This window comes from Rattus norvegicus, chromosome 2 (genome assembly GCF_021556685.1).
Source record: "Rattus norvegicus strain SHRSP/BbbUtx chromosome 2, alternate assembly SHRSP_T2T, whole genome shotgun sequence".
Taxonomy (NCBI): Eukaryota; Metazoa; Chordata; class Mammalia; order Rodentia; family Muridae; genus Rattus; species Rattus norvegicus.
In genome coordinates, this window is record NC_141535.1 from 233,375,195 (window position 1) to 233,393,086 (window position 17,892).

At 39.9% G+C, this 17,892-nt stretch overlaps 1 protein-coding gene across 24 annotated transcripts in view; it reads right to left on the bottom strand.

The window, feature by feature from the left end:
* The window catches only part of Pdlim5 (PDZ and LIM domain 5), a 168,053-nt gene extending 150,344 nt beyond the window's left edge, over positions 1-17,709 (bottom strand). For 23 of the 24 annotated variants that reach the window (XM_087632633.1, XM_087632655.1, XM_087632630.1 and 20 more), the window contains exons 1-2: positions 17,661-17,709; positions 14,627-14,747 (exon numbers count right to left, since the gene is read on the bottom strand). In XM_087632633.1, the coding sequence (XP_087488759.1) occupies positions 14,627-14,722 (96 nt within the window). In that variant the 5' untranslated portion in view covers positions 14,723-14,747; positions 17,661-17,709. The remainder of the gene's footprint in view (positions 1-14,626; positions 14,748-17,660) is intronic. The other variant, NM_053326.1, reaches the window with a different exon arrangement.
* Between the last annotated feature and the right edge of the window lie 183 nt (positions 17,710-17,892).

Genomic DNA, 17,892 nt, shown 5'->3' on the forward strand with positions numbered 1-17,892 from the left:
TCTTTTAAACAATAATACCTCCTTTTACCATAATCATTGAGAATGAAGTTTGTAGACTGTTACTAGGCCTAGGGAAGCAATTTGCATAGAGAGCACTGCCCGAGAACTAAACTTAGAATGGACCCCTTCCTTCTTCCAGCAATCTCCTTAATAAGGAAAATTTTTTTAATCAAATAGGAAAGAACTAGGTTTCATTACAGCATGTTCAAAACTAATGTTCTGTGTGCTGGCCTCCTCCACCCTGTGTGTTTGCACCCAGTAGCTTCTTCTCTGCTTTCCTTTCATACACTTCCTTTCATCCCCCTCATTCCTCACCTCTACACCTCCCTCAGGAAAGGGGGGGGGGGCAGTGTGAGAGCGAAAATAATAAAATGTTTAATTAGGACGACTTAGATACTTATCCAGAAATTAAAAGTTTATATCTTTAAGGGAATAGTGGTTTGAAATAACTAAAAATACTCTTAAAAAACCACTCTCCCAAAGAAAAATTTTTTGTTATTTAAAACTGTAACAAATCCATTCTCGTGACTATAACAGAAGCCAACTGACCAATGTTTACCAAGCTCACCAGATAAATTACCTGTCTTCAAGAGGTCATTAATACCAAGAATAGGTGAATAAAAACCAAAGTATTTCTTAAAATAAAAGGTATAAAAACAACTTCAAATGGTGCTTAACAAATGCTTAAACACTGCATAGACTAATAAACTTCTTTGGAGTGTACCCAATAAACACGAGAATTTCTTAATTTTCCTTTTTAAGCTAAAATTAAAGCTAAAAGTAAAGACAAAATAAAGTACTTCATCTTAATTTTCTGCGTTATTACTCCTAGGATGGTAGCAATGAAAATAAGTGTGTGACCACCATCCCATAAGTTATCAGTGAAGGACACTTTCTCATCCCATGTTTCATTCATAGTCATTCTTCCTATAAATGAACAATATAAATGTCTGTATTTACCACTTAAGTCTCAAACACTATTAATAATTAGCATCAATTCTTAATAAAATTGCATTGCATCTATGAACATCTGAAACAAAAAAAAAAAAAACAAAAAAAAACAAAACATCTATTACCAAGAGACAAACACTCATTCTGCTATTAAAATCCTATTTTAAGCTAGGTACGAAAAAAAGTTTCTATCCCACCAATGAGCCGCACCATTGGATTCTTCTGGTCTAGCTAATACGGGGAAATACTGCCCTCAACTCTAAAATCATCTATTGCCACTTCCCCTCACTGTCTCCTCCAACCACCTGCATCTGGATCACCTCAGGTTTCTTCTTACCGCACTGCTCTTCCCGATTCCATGTCTTTTCCCTATGCATGAGGTCTTGCTTGCTTGCTTTGTACCAAGTATTAACACCCATTCCACTGCTACTCGCCTATACTTCTGTTTAACTTCATCGACCTCCTATTAAACTGCCTTTATTGTCTCTTCCTTGCCTACCTAAATACAGATGTAAGAGGGTGAACCTTTGTTTAATTTAGGCAATTTTGACCAGTTTCCTAGGATAATATCTAGCATATTACAAAGTTACCAAATATTTGTAGAATGAATAAATAAATTAATGAATGAGCAATAATTATTTACATTTAATAGCATGACTAAAGTTCAGACTGGCTGAACTTTATATGTCATAAACTTCGTGAAGCCTGCAAGTAGTGTGGTCACATACCGGTCTCCTAATTTTGTCTATAAATGGTTGCAGGCGCTCATCCCACACAAAGCTAGCTGGCTGTGGCTGGAACAAAAAACAAGGGCCACAGAGACCTGCACACAGAGGGTTGTTGAGGGCATGAGCACTCCTGGAAAGCCAACAGAAGAAATGGCAGCATGTCGCTTATTTTTCCTAGTGGAAACTCTTGTTTTATAACTAAGCTTACTCGTTAGCACAAGTGAAAACTAGTCCCTCAAGCAGCTGCTTCTCAGTAGAACACAGTATATCACCTGACTGTAAAATGAAAACAAACTACAGTGACTGCCAATCACTGTGTATAGACTACCTAACTGAATGCACCAGCGTATCAAGATGCCTTTCAAATGTCTTTGATAGCTTAGGCCATGAAAGATGCAATAAGAAAATGAACCCCTGTCTTAGGAAGGGTTTCTGTTGCTGTAATGAAACACCATGACCAAAAGAAACTTGAAAGGGAAAGGATTTATTTTGTTTACAATATTCATTAGTGAAGGAAATCAGAGAAGGAACTCAAACAGGGCAGGAACCTGGAGGCAGGAGCTGCTGTGGAGGTCATGGAGGGGTGCTTGCTAAGCCTTCTTATAGAACCCAGGACCCAGCCTAGGGCTGTCCATATCCACAGTGGGCTCAGTCCTCTGCTAACAATCACTAGTTAAGAAGATGGGCTACTTCCTACAGCCCATTCAAATGGAAACATTTTCTAAATTGTGGTTCCCTCCTCTCAGATTACTCTAGCTTTGGGTAGACAGAGAACTGGTTGACAGAGAAACTAACCAACATGGCCAGTCATTCAATAAATGTATATTACACATGTACTACACAGAAGAGCCTTAAGGAGGCAATTTAATTCAGGCTGTAAGGGTATATGTGTATATATGTACATGCATATACTTAATTTAGGATGAGTGATTCTACGACGTTTACTCTTCCAAACAGAAAACCAGAACTGGATTTCAAAAGTAGTAACTGAGAGCTATGAAATATTATTTCAAAATTGCTTCAACTAAGTTATTACCAATAAATAATTGGTATATAAGATACATTAATTATTAGGTATCCTTAACAGTGTTCGTACCATATGCCGGACATTAATTCTAAGAACTTTGCATAGGTCTATGTATTTCTCTAAAGAATTCAATTCTTCCCGCACCTCCCCCCCCCCCCCCGTACCCCCCTCACCCCATGTGTTCTCGGTCTGCCTCTTCCCCTCATTCTCTTTCTCTCCTTTTCTGCCCCCTTCTTTTCTCTGCCTTTACTTCCTTTTCCAGACTGCCCCACCAAGTCCCAAATAAACTTCCTTTTATACTTTAAAAAAAAGGAAGAATTCAATTATATAAATACCATTTTTAACATCATTTAGCAAGTCAGGAACCCGGGTACAGTTCAGTAATTTGTAGCTGTCCAAATGTATATAGCTAATAAATTACAGAGCCAAGTTTCACACATACACATTCTGTTCTGAGTTTATCCTTGTAGTAACTATACATAAAGCCTATGGAATATAGTCCAGCAAAAACAGTCCAAGCTTGACTGGGCTAAGGCACTTGCCAAGCCTGACAACACTGAGTTCCACCCCAGAACCCACATGGTGGAATGAGAGGAACAACTCCCCCTAGTTGTCCTGTGATCTGCACATAAATATACATACTACAACAACAACAAACAAACGGATAGGAAAGCAAACAAAAAAAAGTAACCAAAATCTTCTAGTAAATGGAATTTTGGGAGAAAATATAAATGTGATAAAAGTCCCATGAACAACAACAAAAAAAATGAAGAAATAATACTAATATATTAGCATAACCTTGACTGAAATAAAGATTGAAATTACCAAAATCATGGTTTTTAGTGTATCTGTAAAGGTGGTTCTAGAAACAATTATGTACGGCTTAAATTTGAGTTGTTCCCACGAGAGGTTGTGGTGACTGCATGTCCACCTCCCAGTGGTGGTACTTTTGGGCCCAGTGGAAGGAACTACTTCCTGAAGCACATGATTCTGGGTATTTTGTCCCTCCCCCTACTGTCTCAGCTCTCTGTTTTCTATCTAAAGAATCCCCCACCAAGCTTCTTCCACCATAGTTTTCTGTAAAATCACTGCTGTTTAGCAGTGATTAATGTCTATCCTTTCCAGGATTCTAGACCCTAAGTGAGGCTGCATCACCGGCCTTCTGTGAACTCAGACTACTGAGTGCTCTAGCTCCCATACTGGGTGCAGGCAACCAGTATTGGACTGCCCATCCTTCAATCCTATAAGCCAATCTAATAAGTATATGTAAAGAAAGAAAGAGAAGGATTTTATATATGTGTTTTGTTCCCTCAAAAAGACCTAATACAATTACCTAATTATAAAATGCTCACAAATATTTAAGCATTCATCTGCTATATAATCTGTTATCTTAAATTCTTGTTGAGTGAGAAATCAATGACAATTAAATTGCTTTAAATTGTAGGATAAAATCATTAAGAAAAATAATGTTCTATACATGGTATATTCATTTCTCTATTTAATGTAACACAGAGGTGGGTTTTCTAAGCATTATTTTGTAAATATATCTCAAACCTCATATTTTCTTGAACTTATAAAAAGCTAATCTTAAATATAAAGTGAGAAATTGAACTGTTATTCTAAATATAGGCATTATGATTTTTATAGTAGTTCTACCATTATATAAAACTAATGACTTTTGCCCAACTATAATGTTCCTAAGGTATTAAAATTCCTTAGTTTTAGAATTATTAACTATCAACCAGTCTTTTTCTAGAAAACATTAACCCTGAAATGATATCTCTGAAATTTCATAAATGTAAAAAAAAATTCCAAATTATTTAAACCCTTATCAGAAATAATAAAAAGGTCTTTACGAACAGCTTTTGGCATTATCCTGATCACCCAAGTGACTAAACTCACTCTTCTTAAAAACAGACAGGGTTTAGAGCTCACATGGTAGAGCGCAGCTGGAATAACCAGCACTTGGGAGGAGGCATGAAGATGAGAAAAATTCAAGGTCATCCTCCTATACATTCTTCCCCTGGAATTTCTATGAAAAGCAATTTACAAAGGACATTATCCTGTAGATGCAGTGAGATCACAATTAGTAATCTACTCTACTCTGTTCAGCTCAGTCTAATTCAAAGGAATCAGAATCAAACTCGAATTGTGGATTTCCTATTGGCACCCCTAATGCCATACTCATCACTGTCTTTTTATCTCTCAGTCTCATGTTAGACATGTCATACAATTCCCTCATCTAAGGATGCTTTCCTCTTACTCCCATGCCACAATACTGGCCTTTCTATTCCTTGAGCATATTAAGCTATTTGCCACCTCAAGAAATATAACTCATTGAACTATGTGAAACACTGAAATATAGCCATGAGTGACTTCAGTGAATAACACTAGAAAACAAAGCTAGAACTGCTGGGTGGTTAAATATATATAAAATAATTCTGAACTGCCCAGAAGATCACAGGGTTACTGTCTAGCCAGAAGCTACCCGTGTCTCCTTATAAGACTCTATCCAAACGGACCTGTCAATCAAAGGTCAGGAAACACCCTTGGGAAAGCTACGTCTTCTACAGATTTTGGATACAATAAAACCTTACTAGAATAGACACTGACTGGCACAGTGACCTCTGTGGACGATGTTTGCTCAGTGTCATTAAGTGTTCCAATTTATCCGAAGAAACTCTACCTATCTTCAACACTGAAAAAATAACTGTTAAATTCAACTGTGGCTGACCACAAAGGAAGACTATACTTTGTGAGATAAAGGTCTCTAGTATAATTTGTAAGGCATATTCTAAAAATTTTAACCCTGGTCAATATTAAAAACAAAGAAAATCAAACTTTATTGGTTAAAAATATGTAAATCGGAATCCCAAGCAGCCAAATGAAATTGTAGCAATCACAGAATCCACACTTCTAAAGTCTCGTTGAGGACTGGGAACAATTAGTCTAGAAACTACTCTCAGATTTTAATTACTAATTTCAATTATTCCCGTAAAAACAAGTCTCTGGCTCTAGAGCATCTTTTTCTTTCTCCTTTGTTGTTTTTGTTGTTTGTTGCTGCTGCTGCTGCTGCTGCTGCTGCTGCTGGTTTTTCTTTCTTTTTTTTTTTTTTTTTTTTTTCCTTTTTTTCTTTGAGTCAGGGTCTCACTATGTACAGTGCTAGCTGGACTGAAGCTTTCCATATATAGATCAGGATGGTCTGAAACTCACGAGATCCACTCCCCCTATCTCCGGAGTACTGGGATCACAGGTGTGCACCACCACCCCCAACATTACAATATCTATGCTTTGTGAAATGTACATACACACTTAACTGTCCCTGGTGCTCGAGTATAATGATTTAAGAATGACTACTACTTAGTTAAACTGGTTTCAAATCGTAGGTCTGATTCTATGGGACTTAGGATACATTACTTAACTTCCATGTTTCTTTATCTATAAGTTAAGAGATTTAAAATTAAGAAACTCTCCATTGGAAATGTGGTGAGGATTACATATCCTGTTACACATGAACAAAACATCTTCAATAGGACCCAGGCAAAACCAAGGGCGCAGTAAGCATTAGCACATTTCCATCACTACAGTCTAATAGAAGAAGAGGAAGTCCCACATGAGCTTGACTACTCAGACATTTAAAGAGCATCTAACACATGAACATGCCTCAGAAGATAGGTAGGCCTTTAACGAAGAATAAAGAACAAAGACTTTTTAAGAGTTCAAAGTTGATATTTTCGACTACAAACTCGGTTGTATTAAATGGGATCATTTATATGAAACATAGAGGAGTCATAATAATAGAGGAGTCAAGTAAGAATTTAATAAGACATTCTTGGAGTTCTAAAATAGGACAGTATTAAATATAAGATTCAGTAATTCTTGCCTGGGCAAGATGTCCTCCTGAGAACAAAGAATCAGACTGTGATAGGGTAAGCTCCAATTTTGGGAACCCCCTAGTCTGCTAAAATATCAAAATTATTACTCTGGAAACTAGAGGCTAGGCAACTCGAACCACCTAAAGTGGATAGAAATATATTTAAAAAGAACAGCATATGGGAGGGGAACACCCATAAGGAAGGGGAGGGGGGAGGGGGATGTTTGCCCGGAACCCGGGAAAGGGAATAACACTTGAAATGTATATAAGAAATACTCAAGTTAATAAAAAAAAAAATAAAATAAAATAAAATTAATATATATGGTAACAAAAAAAAAAAAAAAAAAGAACAGCACAGACAAACTTTCAAGGTAAAGATTAAAGCCAGGGAATCGTGGGACAATGTTTGTATTTACACACAGATGGCTTTCTTCCTCCAGAGCATCTTTTAAGAGGCCCTATATAAGGCATAAAGCATTTATTTTCTAAGGGGTTTTGGAACATATCCACAAACTTCTTCTGCCTACATGTCTCAATTTAATGTCTCAGAAACTGAAAAAATACTGGATTATCAACTGAGCCCTTTGTAGTTTGGATCTTTTATGTCCCACAAAGGCCCATGTCTTAAAGACTTAGCACCCAGCTTGCAACGACTGGAGGCAGAAGAAACCGTAAGAGTAGGAGTCTGGTCATAGGGGACATACCCCAGTAAGAATTAGTCTCTCCAGTGCCCTCTCATTTCTTCATCCTAGCCATGAGGTAAACCATTTTGCTATGAATCGTGTTCCTACCATGATGTGCTGGCTCCCAATCACAGGCCTAAAACAAATATGTATGCTCAGTCGTAGAAATGTCTAGAAAGCAGAAGCCAAAATGAGCCCTTTCTCTAGAAGCTGATACTGTGTTACTGTAACAGAAATGTGTACAACACACATTCCCATCCCAACTAAATCACAACACAGATTCTATGTCCAGTTAATGGTAATTGTATTCAATTCTTAATGTCATTAAAATAAATACTTCCATTTTTGGTAAATTAATATATATCTGTGGCAATGATAGCTACTGATAAATCAACTTTAGGACCATTAGCTGGGGTGGAGAGTGTGTGTGTGTGTGTGTGTGTGTGTGTGTGTGTGTGTGCGCGCATGCGCGCGTATGTGTACACGTATGCATGCATGTGCATGTGTATATGCATGTATGTGTGCAAATATGTGTACATATGTGTTGAAGAGTGCATTGTGAACTCACCCCTGTGAGTTCGGTGTGCATTTGAGTGCACGTGCATGTGTTTGTGCAATAGTTCATAGAAGTGAGAAATTCCTTATTAATTCAAGTCTTTGCATTTAAAATTCTACAGCAGAACAAGAATGAGTTTACTATGCCTACAATTGATAAAGCACCTTAGAATGCCCAGCACCTATCATATCATACAAAGAGAGTTACAAAAGAGTGCATTTCATCAGGCAGCTAGAGAAAAATAACAACTTGGAAACTCTTAAATATGGTTTGCTTAACTGCTCAAACAACTATGACAGAGCTGTGTCAAAAACTATTCTACAAAACCAGGGAGTAGAGGAGCAGAGAAATGACTATCAGTAAAGTGCTTGCCAAGCCAGCATAAGGACATAAGGCCAGAAACCCACATTTTAACAAGGAAAGAAAGAAACAGATATGACAGCATGTGCCTGTAATCCCAGAGCTAGCAGAGACAAGAGGATCCCTGGGGTTCCCTAGACAGCCATCCTAGCCAAATCAGAGCACACCACATTTAGTGGAAGATCTTGTCACAAAAAATAACATGCAAAGTGGCTGAGGAAGAAGACATCAGTTGTTGACTTCTGACCTCCACAACCACGGGCAAACACACACACACACACACACACACACACACACACAAAATGATCTTTTGCCATGTATCCAGAGAGTTGTGGTAACAGAGAGGAGAACTTAGAAAAAAAAAAAAAAACAAATGAAAGAAATAACTATTAACAAAATGTCTGGATGAAGAAACTTTTTAGGTATCCCTAAGAAATTAACAATATCAGTTCTAAAGACAGAAATCTTTTCTCTCATATGCTCAATTGCAAATAGAAAATAATGAGCTGTTTAAGATGGAGAAATCTTCGTCTATCACTTGTAATTAAACCCTGTAGAAAGGGGAAACAGCTGGAACTTGGCCCATCTGATTGAAAAAGATCAAAAGTCTACTTCCACTCATGCTAGCACAGGTATGGGGAAAGAAGACGACCTCGTATCACCAGTTGGTGGGTCTCTACAAAGATATTTTGCAACACCAACCAAAATTACAAACATATGCAAGTCTTGGACTTGCTGTTCCATTTCTAGGAACTCATCTAGTAAATACACTGGGGGTTGTGGGGGTGTGCATGTGTGTGTTGTGTGTGTGTGTATGCATCTGGGTGTGGTGCATGTGGGGGGGATGGTGTGTGTGTGTGTGTGTGTGTGTGTGTGTGTGTGTGTGTGTGTGGTTGGGGGTGTGGGATGGTGTGTGTGTGTGTGTGTGTATGTGTGTGTGTGTGTAGGTAGGTGTGTGTGTGTGTGTGTGTGTGTGTGTGTGTGTATACACTTGCATAAAAAAATTATACCAGTGTCAGTAAATAAAAAAAACTTAGGAAAAAAAAATCTAACAATCCACTAACGTAAACTGCTTACATAAATTATGACATATCCGAAAGAACTGTAGCAGTTTTGTTTTAGGAAGACATGTTAGCTGATGTTAAGAGAAGAAAGAAACTGCCGAGATTTTCTTTCTTAAAGATAGTAACTAGCTCTTGTGTCAAAAAGGTATACACTGATTTATATGTATGCATACAGATTATCTCCAGAAGTATGTGGAAGAAAATGCTAAAACTGAATATTACAGAAAGAAATTAGTAACAGGGCAAAAGCATTCAAATCTTTAAATTCTAAAGCAGAGGAATATTTGACTGAAGAAAACTCTCATAGCAGGAAGGGGTAAAGGATTAAGCAGGATTTCTTAAAGATCATATTTGTCTGAGGTTGTAGGCTTTGAAAAGTATTTCTTTTCTCTTTTTATTTTTTTTCTTTTTTCATTCTTTCCTGTTAATGTTCAACATTAATTTTAAGCTCTTACTTGTAGGCCTCTCAGGGACATGGGCTGCCCCTGTGTAGCCCTCCTGAGTACTAAATGCACAAATGCCAACAAGCACTGTGAACTCTGCCCCAGCAATTGACAGATAAATGGATAACAACATATCTATGGGCTATAAAAGAAACTAGAGTATCTGCTGAAAGGGTGGATTACTCCACTTACTCAACAAGAAAGAAGGCTAAGGACGATGGGCAAGGTGAACATAAAACTTAAGAAATTCAATTTAGGGGCAGGACAGATGGTTCCGAGTTAAGAACGCTTGCTGCTCTTACAGAGGACTTAGGTTTGGTTCCCAGCACCCACATGATGGCTTATAAGAGACCATAACCCCAATTCCCAGGGAATCCAGTGCCTTCTTCTACCTTCTGTGGGCTCCATGTACATATGCAGTACACTTACATACATACTGGCAAAATACTCATACACATAAAATAAAAATAAATAAAAACATCTTTAAAGAGAAAAAAGATATTGTGCTTAACCAGCAGCATAAGAAAATTCTCCCAAATCCAACATTTAAGTTCAATATATATTGCTTTGCCATTTGACTCATTACTAAGAACTACTGTGATTCTCTCTGCATTACTGTAAATGGACCCTGCCTTCAGTGTGGTTGGAGCTGCTCTGCTTCTGGAAGAGCTGAAGATGGGTGAGCGGTGAGCTGCTATCCTTTACTTTCTCAAATCAATGCTTTCCCTTTTCATTTCCCCTCTGCCATTTACTTGCATGCAGAGAAACACTGACATTTCTCACCACAGTGCTTCACTCTGTCAAGTTCTACATCACACGCTCAGTCTCTGTTTTCACCTCAGACATGGAGTAAGGGCCTAGAGTCTCCCTTGCTGAGGCTGAAGCACAATAATACCCTGAAGTCACCAAAAGAACAAGCTCTTGTGTCCAAAAAAAAAACCAGTATTAGCACCTAGATTAGTAAAATCTTATCAAGATTTATCCTGAGGAAATGGGAATCTGGGCAAGAACAGCCACAAATAAAACGTCAGGCACAAAGGCAACAGGTCAACTTCATATCCACACATACCAACACATACCATGCCCAACACCACCAAAGTTCTCAACTAACCAAAGTAGATCACAAGCCTCTATCAGCCCTCTCCATTCACAGGGGAAACACTAACTCCTAAGTGAACAGTTACAACGAAGCCCTTAACGAAGCCCTTCTCTATTTAGGTCTAAAGTGCTAGTCTGACAAGCCAAGCCCTGTAGGACTGTTTCCTCCATGAAATACAAGAGTTCTTCTTACCAGTAAGATTCCTCTTAAAAATAACTTCCCTACAAAACCAGTATCTGTGAAGATCAAATAAGTTTAAAATCTTTAAAATTACTCATTTGTAATAAAATAGATTGATTTTTTTTTATTCCTTTACAACAGAAAACTATCTTCAGAATTACCTTAAGGTGGCTGACATCTGTGGCCACAAAAGAGAAAATCACACCAGAAAAGTAAGAGTTCCAAACTACTCCCCACCCCATCCCCTCAAACATGGCAATCAGTATCTTAAAAGCAGCAAGTGAACATACATGTGAAATATACATTATGTAGTCACATAAACGAAGTTAACTTTGTAACCGGGCACCATGACTCAACAGCTTTAAGCTAACAATGGACCCATTTAGTCAAAGTAAGATAGTTCTCTCTCATCTCAGCTTAAAGGGACTGGAGGGTGTTTCAGTCTGTTCCCCAGGAGAGAAACTGCAGTTGGCATGTCTGCAGAAGCACTCAACCGCATTCACAGTTAACCAGGAGTCAAGCAATGACAGGGAAAGCATTTAATCTCATAGTACACTGAAAAATGACAGAAAAACTGGAGGTATTCAAATTACATCCTTTGAGGACCATTTCAATTAATGCCTTTTAAAGAAACAAATCCCTCCCAATACAGAAGATTTACACACACTAAAACTGAAAAACATGACCAGCATGCCTGTTATTTCATCAAATACTGTCACGTGATAAATATAACACACTCTTCAGTACTACAGAACTGGCCTTTCTTCTTTACCATATAACTTTGTATTTCCCAAAACTATAGCTTCAACAGCTTCCAGGAGGACTGCCTGTAACGTCCAAGTAAATGAATTCCCAGCCAAGTCTTCCATATTCCCTGATATACCCACAAAGTGAGTTCCATACTTGAAAAACTGGCCTATTTCTTCTACTTTTTAAAATCCAACGGAAATGTGTCTGAGCTTATAACAATTTATTCTCCTCTAACTCTTGAAAATCAGAATCGATTTTTTTTTTTTACAGAGTATAAAAAAACACCTAACCTCATTCTATTCTGCTAAAGCAACTTCCAAAACGAGTTTACTGGAGAACTGGGAGCTTACTGGAGGAATCCAAACACTAGTAATAAAGAAAAGACCTCTGGGGTCAAACGTCAGATAATAACACTCAGTAAAGTACTTCAACTTTGAGGTCTTGAATCATAAAGATGGTTAAACACAAAAAGTTCTTATAACTTCACCAAGAGGAAAAAACAGCTTGACAAAATATACCCTTGAATTGTTCAACTAGTCTCCTATTTCTTCTTATAAAATATACTGGCAAAGACCAACAAACCAACATTGCTACAATGAAACCCATCCCCACATTCCATGGCTTCAGGGCTGGTCCCATAAACACAGGGTCATAAAAAGAGGCCTGCGAACTCCAGCAGCAACACTCCATTTTAGAGAGAAAACAGAAAACAATGACATGCTCACACTGTTGTCCCAATCTGAGCACTGCTGAGAACACTGGTGGGAGCTGCTAAGCCTACCTTAGAAGCCCACCCACTGAACATCGCCCAGTATAAATGGAAAAGCTTGGTAAAATGCTAATTTGGTAGTATGCTTGCTTGTCCAACCAGATCAGAACAGCATCCTTAAATGCTACTACAACAAAATCTCAGGGAAATGGAACTTTTAAGTCCCTGACAGGGGCTTATATTTACCTTAAATACAGCTTAATCCCCCAAAGGGCCAGTGTTCTATGGATTGGAAATGACTCTTAGAGTTCAACACATCTCATCAAGGAAAAACTGTAGATTTCTGAATTCTAAAGATAAAGGTGTACAGGCTTCTGTGTTTCTTTTGGTTTTGTTTTTCAGTTTGAACATTCATTAAGTAAAAGTAATAACATAATAATGAGTGCCATAGTCCCTAAAACTGAGAGATTAAATGTTTCAGGCCTTTCATTTTCATCATATATTATTACAAAAGACAATAAATAATTGAGGTTTTAATGTACCAAACTTTGATAGAACATTCACATGCATCATTACATAAGAGAACCATTAAATTACGCATTTTAAGGCATGCTATCACGTTTTAACTGCTTCTTAATAGTATTAATTAAAGAACCTGATGATCACTGAAAAATACTCCAACCATTCTATATAAAAAAGCAGAATAAGTGTGATCATTGAGGTAATTAAAGTAAATATGGCATTGGTAACAGTAACAATCTTGACACAATACAAATGTTATTAGCACAAATTTTCATTAGACACTGTATTGGGCATGTTTAAACTGAAACCATTTCAGGGGTTAAAAATAAGGATACTAAGAGGCCAAGAACCTAGCTTCCCAGTTGAGCCAACATTCCCTTCTCTCCTCCCCTCCCCTCCCCTCCCGATCCTGTCCAGTCCAGAATGAATTGCATGCCCCACTGCACAGGCCCAAAAAGGTCACAGGAGATGGCAGACACTTTTGTAAGAGAACAGAAATAACTGAGCCGCTTTGTTAGAGTGGTCGCTTTTAATCAGCATGTTCAAAATCCTTTAATTAGCACTCTGTCTACACAGGGAAAGCATTTCTCTGTGCCAGGGAAGGGCATGCATGTGTGTACATAGTGTTCCCTCTTATCAGAATCACAACCCAAGGCTAGTACCTTAGACTAGCATGTGCCAGGACACACGCGCACACAGACACACAGACACACACACACACACACACACACAGACACACACACGGAATTATACAAATAAATAATAGTAATAATCACCTCTTGGTGAGTGAAACTAGGCCTGATTGTAATTATCCCCTTCTCAAAATCATCAAGACATTCTAAGCCTAGACATAATGATACACACCTCTACTCTCAGCACTGGGGAGTAGGAGCAGGATGTCTCTGAGAGTTCAAAGCCAGCCTGGTCTTCATAGAAAATTCCAGACCAGAGCTACACAGTGTCAGTCTCTCCCCTGACTCTCTTCCCTTATTTTCATTCTCCCTCTGTGTCCAGACACACAGAGATATCTATCTTGACAAACAGACAGACAGACAGACAGACACACACACACACACACACACACACACACACACACACTGTATCCAGCTAAATCCCCAATGTGGTAAAAAGTCAAATCTCAATGACTCATAGGCTGACCACGTAGCTGGAGATCCTCACCCTTCTCTCCACAGACCTAAGGAGTTTTTTTTCCCATCTGACTGCTGACACTACCTCCACTAGAATGTGAGCTGAGGAAATAATGCCTAAACCAGTCACGGTCACTCATGTTAACACACAGTTTGGGGAACTGAAAGGGTCATTAAAACTTGATAGTACAATGCCATAGAAGTACTTCTGAAGAAATTAAAGCTCAGAGAATTTCCCAAACTAGGGGCTATTCAAAACCTTACGATTGGCTCCTCAGTTAGATGTTTCCTATTTTAGTTCTGCTAATATCAGAGAACCTGAAAATAAGCTGGACTTAGATAAGCTATCCTTGTCGGGTACCTTCCATGTACATCTTTATTAGACTGGCAAACCTGGTAAGAAGGAAAAAACAAGACCCCACGATTGTAATGAGTTGACACAAATCAAAAGAGAATTAGCAATCCAGTCTTGCAGTTCCCAGGACCAGACAGGGAACCAGCATTTGCAGTAACGTCTGTCAAGGTTGCTTACACTAGAGATTGTCAGAGGCATGTTGAAATCCTTGCCACCTTGGAGCCGGAAACCCCAAGGAGCTGGGCCAACCAATGACACATTGTAGTTGCTCATGGTTCGAAGGATTCGATGTGCAGTTCTAGAAAATGAAAGAAAATTACATAGTTAATTAAAATGCTTATTAAAAGCCTAATTTCATTTATCAATGCATTTTCTATAAAGCCAACAAAACTGTTCAGCATTTTGGAATTGTAATTATTCTGATTTAGAACCGTAACTCCTAGCCTCCTCTATTGGAACATGGTATTTTCCACAGTTAAGGGACCTTTAGTGCACATTATCCCTGAAGTCATTCTTCCTTAGAAACTAGAATCCCTAAAACTAGTGTGGCTTCATCCTCAGTGGGTCAGATATCTACATATGCTGGTAAATCTGGTGTGATAGAAGAGAAGTTTAGGTGGAGTTTAAAATGTGTAAAAGTATGACAAGGAAGGAAAGATAAGGTTGCTGATGTAACAGTTCAGAATTTCTAAGTATGAAATATGTCTAAAACTAGGCTTTTGTTTGTCTAGTTCTTTGTTTATGGGGTTAGGAAGTAAACCTAAGTCCTTATTTTTCTTTCATCTAGGCAGTGATGGGCCACATTCCAGAACAGGTAGTATCTTACTCTAAATTTTTGTTTTCTTTTATGCTTATACATAATCCAGCAGAGCAGAGACTAAGCCTTCCTAAGCGAGTAAATGAGGCTATGTTAACCATAACTGAAATACAAGGTTAACCTTAATGAAACTAAATTGGAGCCTTAGAAAATTACCATGATGCAGTGCTTTTTCTTTTTTTCTTTTTTTTTTTTTCCTGTCTTGCTGTTCTTAGGCTCATAATGACTTCAGGGTAGCTCTTTTAAAAGCTCAAGTTGACTTAAGAGGGTCCTACTGGTAGTTAGGAGGCATTGGGAATAATGAACATTGTTCCCTCTTTAAAAAGAATAATAGAGATATACAGTTCTTCTGTCTAAAAGTATGGCAGGTATATGATGTTATAATGCTTTAAAGACACTTGTCAAAACAAAGCTTTGGGGATAGAAATATATCTCAGTGGTACAGAGTCTGTGTAGCATTTATGAGGCCATATATATATATATGAGTATATATATGAATATATAGTATATTGACATGCTTGATTTAATAGATGAAGTCTGATCAACCGTGTTAATATACTACTTTTTACATCCACTTTAACACCTACCCATGTCATCAAGTTCAGCAGCAGCACACGTACCACAGAGAAGGCAAAAAACGGACGCCTTCTTCTCAAGAATGGAAAATGAGGCAACACTTTAAAGGAAATCTAGTTCCGGGATATTGTGCACTGCAAATCTTTTAAGGTGGAATGGTAGTGCCGAACTATTGTGTTGTAGCGTTACTTCTGTACCGCAGTAGTAAGCAGTGGCTATAGAAAAAGACCCACAGGAAGCCAACGGGCAGGTGAAAACTAAATGCTAGGGAGTTAATAACAAGCTGGAGCAGGATCTCCCCAAGACCAGTAGAGGCAGTCTTGATCGTGCCATACAGTACAAATAAATCAGTAAACCAACTGATAGTTCCCAGGCCACTGTCGTCTCTTAATCTTTAACTGTGTCAAGGGAAGAATGTGAAAGTTACGCTAAACGCACTCTGGCTCCATTTTTCCCTAGGAGAGAATGTGGGTATCAGCCCACATCCATGTAACTTCCCTTTTCTTAGGGACTCCCTTCCTGATTTCTCCCATTTGTTATTAACATTTCTAGTACTAGTCAAGTCAGCCAAACCGCAACACCAGTCTCTTCCCTAAACTCCCTTTCCGCTAGCTTCACTTGGAATTCATTTGTCTTAAAATATTCTGATCCTTAAGCAACGGCAGAATTGTCATTGGCCTTTTCCAAGTCTCCCCCATGTGGTTATTAGTGCCCAAACGCTAAAATACCAACCAAGCAGGCAGGAAATAACAGCTTATTCTGCTTTCAAACATGTAAAAAACGTTGGAATTTCTGTAGAGTTTTGGATTTTCTTTTAGGGGCAGTCTAAATAATGCCTTCCATCTACTGCTGGTGAGGGACGCTAAAAGTGGTTTCCCACACTTCAGTGTCAGCTTCTTTGGTGTGCGTAACGGGGCAGACCTACTGTGGTGAGTGGTAAGCCCTTCAATTAAGACTACCTAGAGATTCTTTCTCTCCTCCGGAGATAGAATGGTGGGCGGACTAAAGAGCTAAGGCTTAGGATGAAAGAGGATGAGACGTTTCCCAGCTAGGGTTCACGCCTAGCCAAGTTGGCCAAATAAGGTTCCCCAGCTAGCAGTTTCCGTAGCAGGCGGGTTCAGACGTCCTCGGGTCAAGAAGGCGGACCTGGGATAGGATCCGGCGATCACACCCTAGACCTGCCCAGCCCAGTCACGAATTTTCTTTCCAAGTTCTGCCCAGTCCATACGCCCTTCCTTTTTCCACTCATTGTCAAACGCCGCTGAAGCACAATCTGGCCAAAGCCCCAAAAAGTCCACCAGTTTCATAAAACTGGCGACCGCGACCGATCTAAGTGGCCTTTCATTCTAGACGCACCGACCTGTAACCCTAACAGGTTACACAACGGCAAATATTTCACGGAGGAGAAAATAAACGCTTCTCCGTAGCCCGGGAGCCAGCAAACAAAATAGCGCCGCTTTCCCGTGCAGGCGCACATTCTCCGCTCGCCAGAGCCTCCCAGGGGGCTGGCGCTCCCCAGGCCGAGGTGCTGCCCTTCGCCCCCCGCGGTCGGGCTCCGCGGGCGCCCCCTGGTGCGTCCGGCTCTCCCGAGCGCCGGTCCCGGAGAGTCCCGGCTCTGGACGCTGACCCGCGGCGCGCCGCCCTGCCCCGCACTTCTCACACCTCCGCGCGCACCGGGAGCACCTGAGGAGCCGCGGCTCTGAGGAAACGCGCACCCCGTCCTCCTCCCGTCCTGCGCCCCTCCACGCGCCGCACCCCGTCACCCGTTTCTCCCATCGCGGAGGAGGACGTGCTCCGCCGCCGCCCGCGGTCACTCACCTCCGGACCCGCGCGGCGCACCCTCCGCCTCAGACCAGCGCTGACAAGTGGCTCGCGGTGCCTGCGCCGTCCCTCTCAAGCCGGTGGGGAACTTCCGCCTCCGCGCTCGACCCGCCCCGCGCCCAAGGCTGGGCACGCCCCTTCTCTGATGGCCACACCCCCTGGTCCGGGCTGGGCGGGGCCGCACTGCTGCTGGCTTTGAAGGCAATGGAGTCTCCGGGTTGTACGCGGG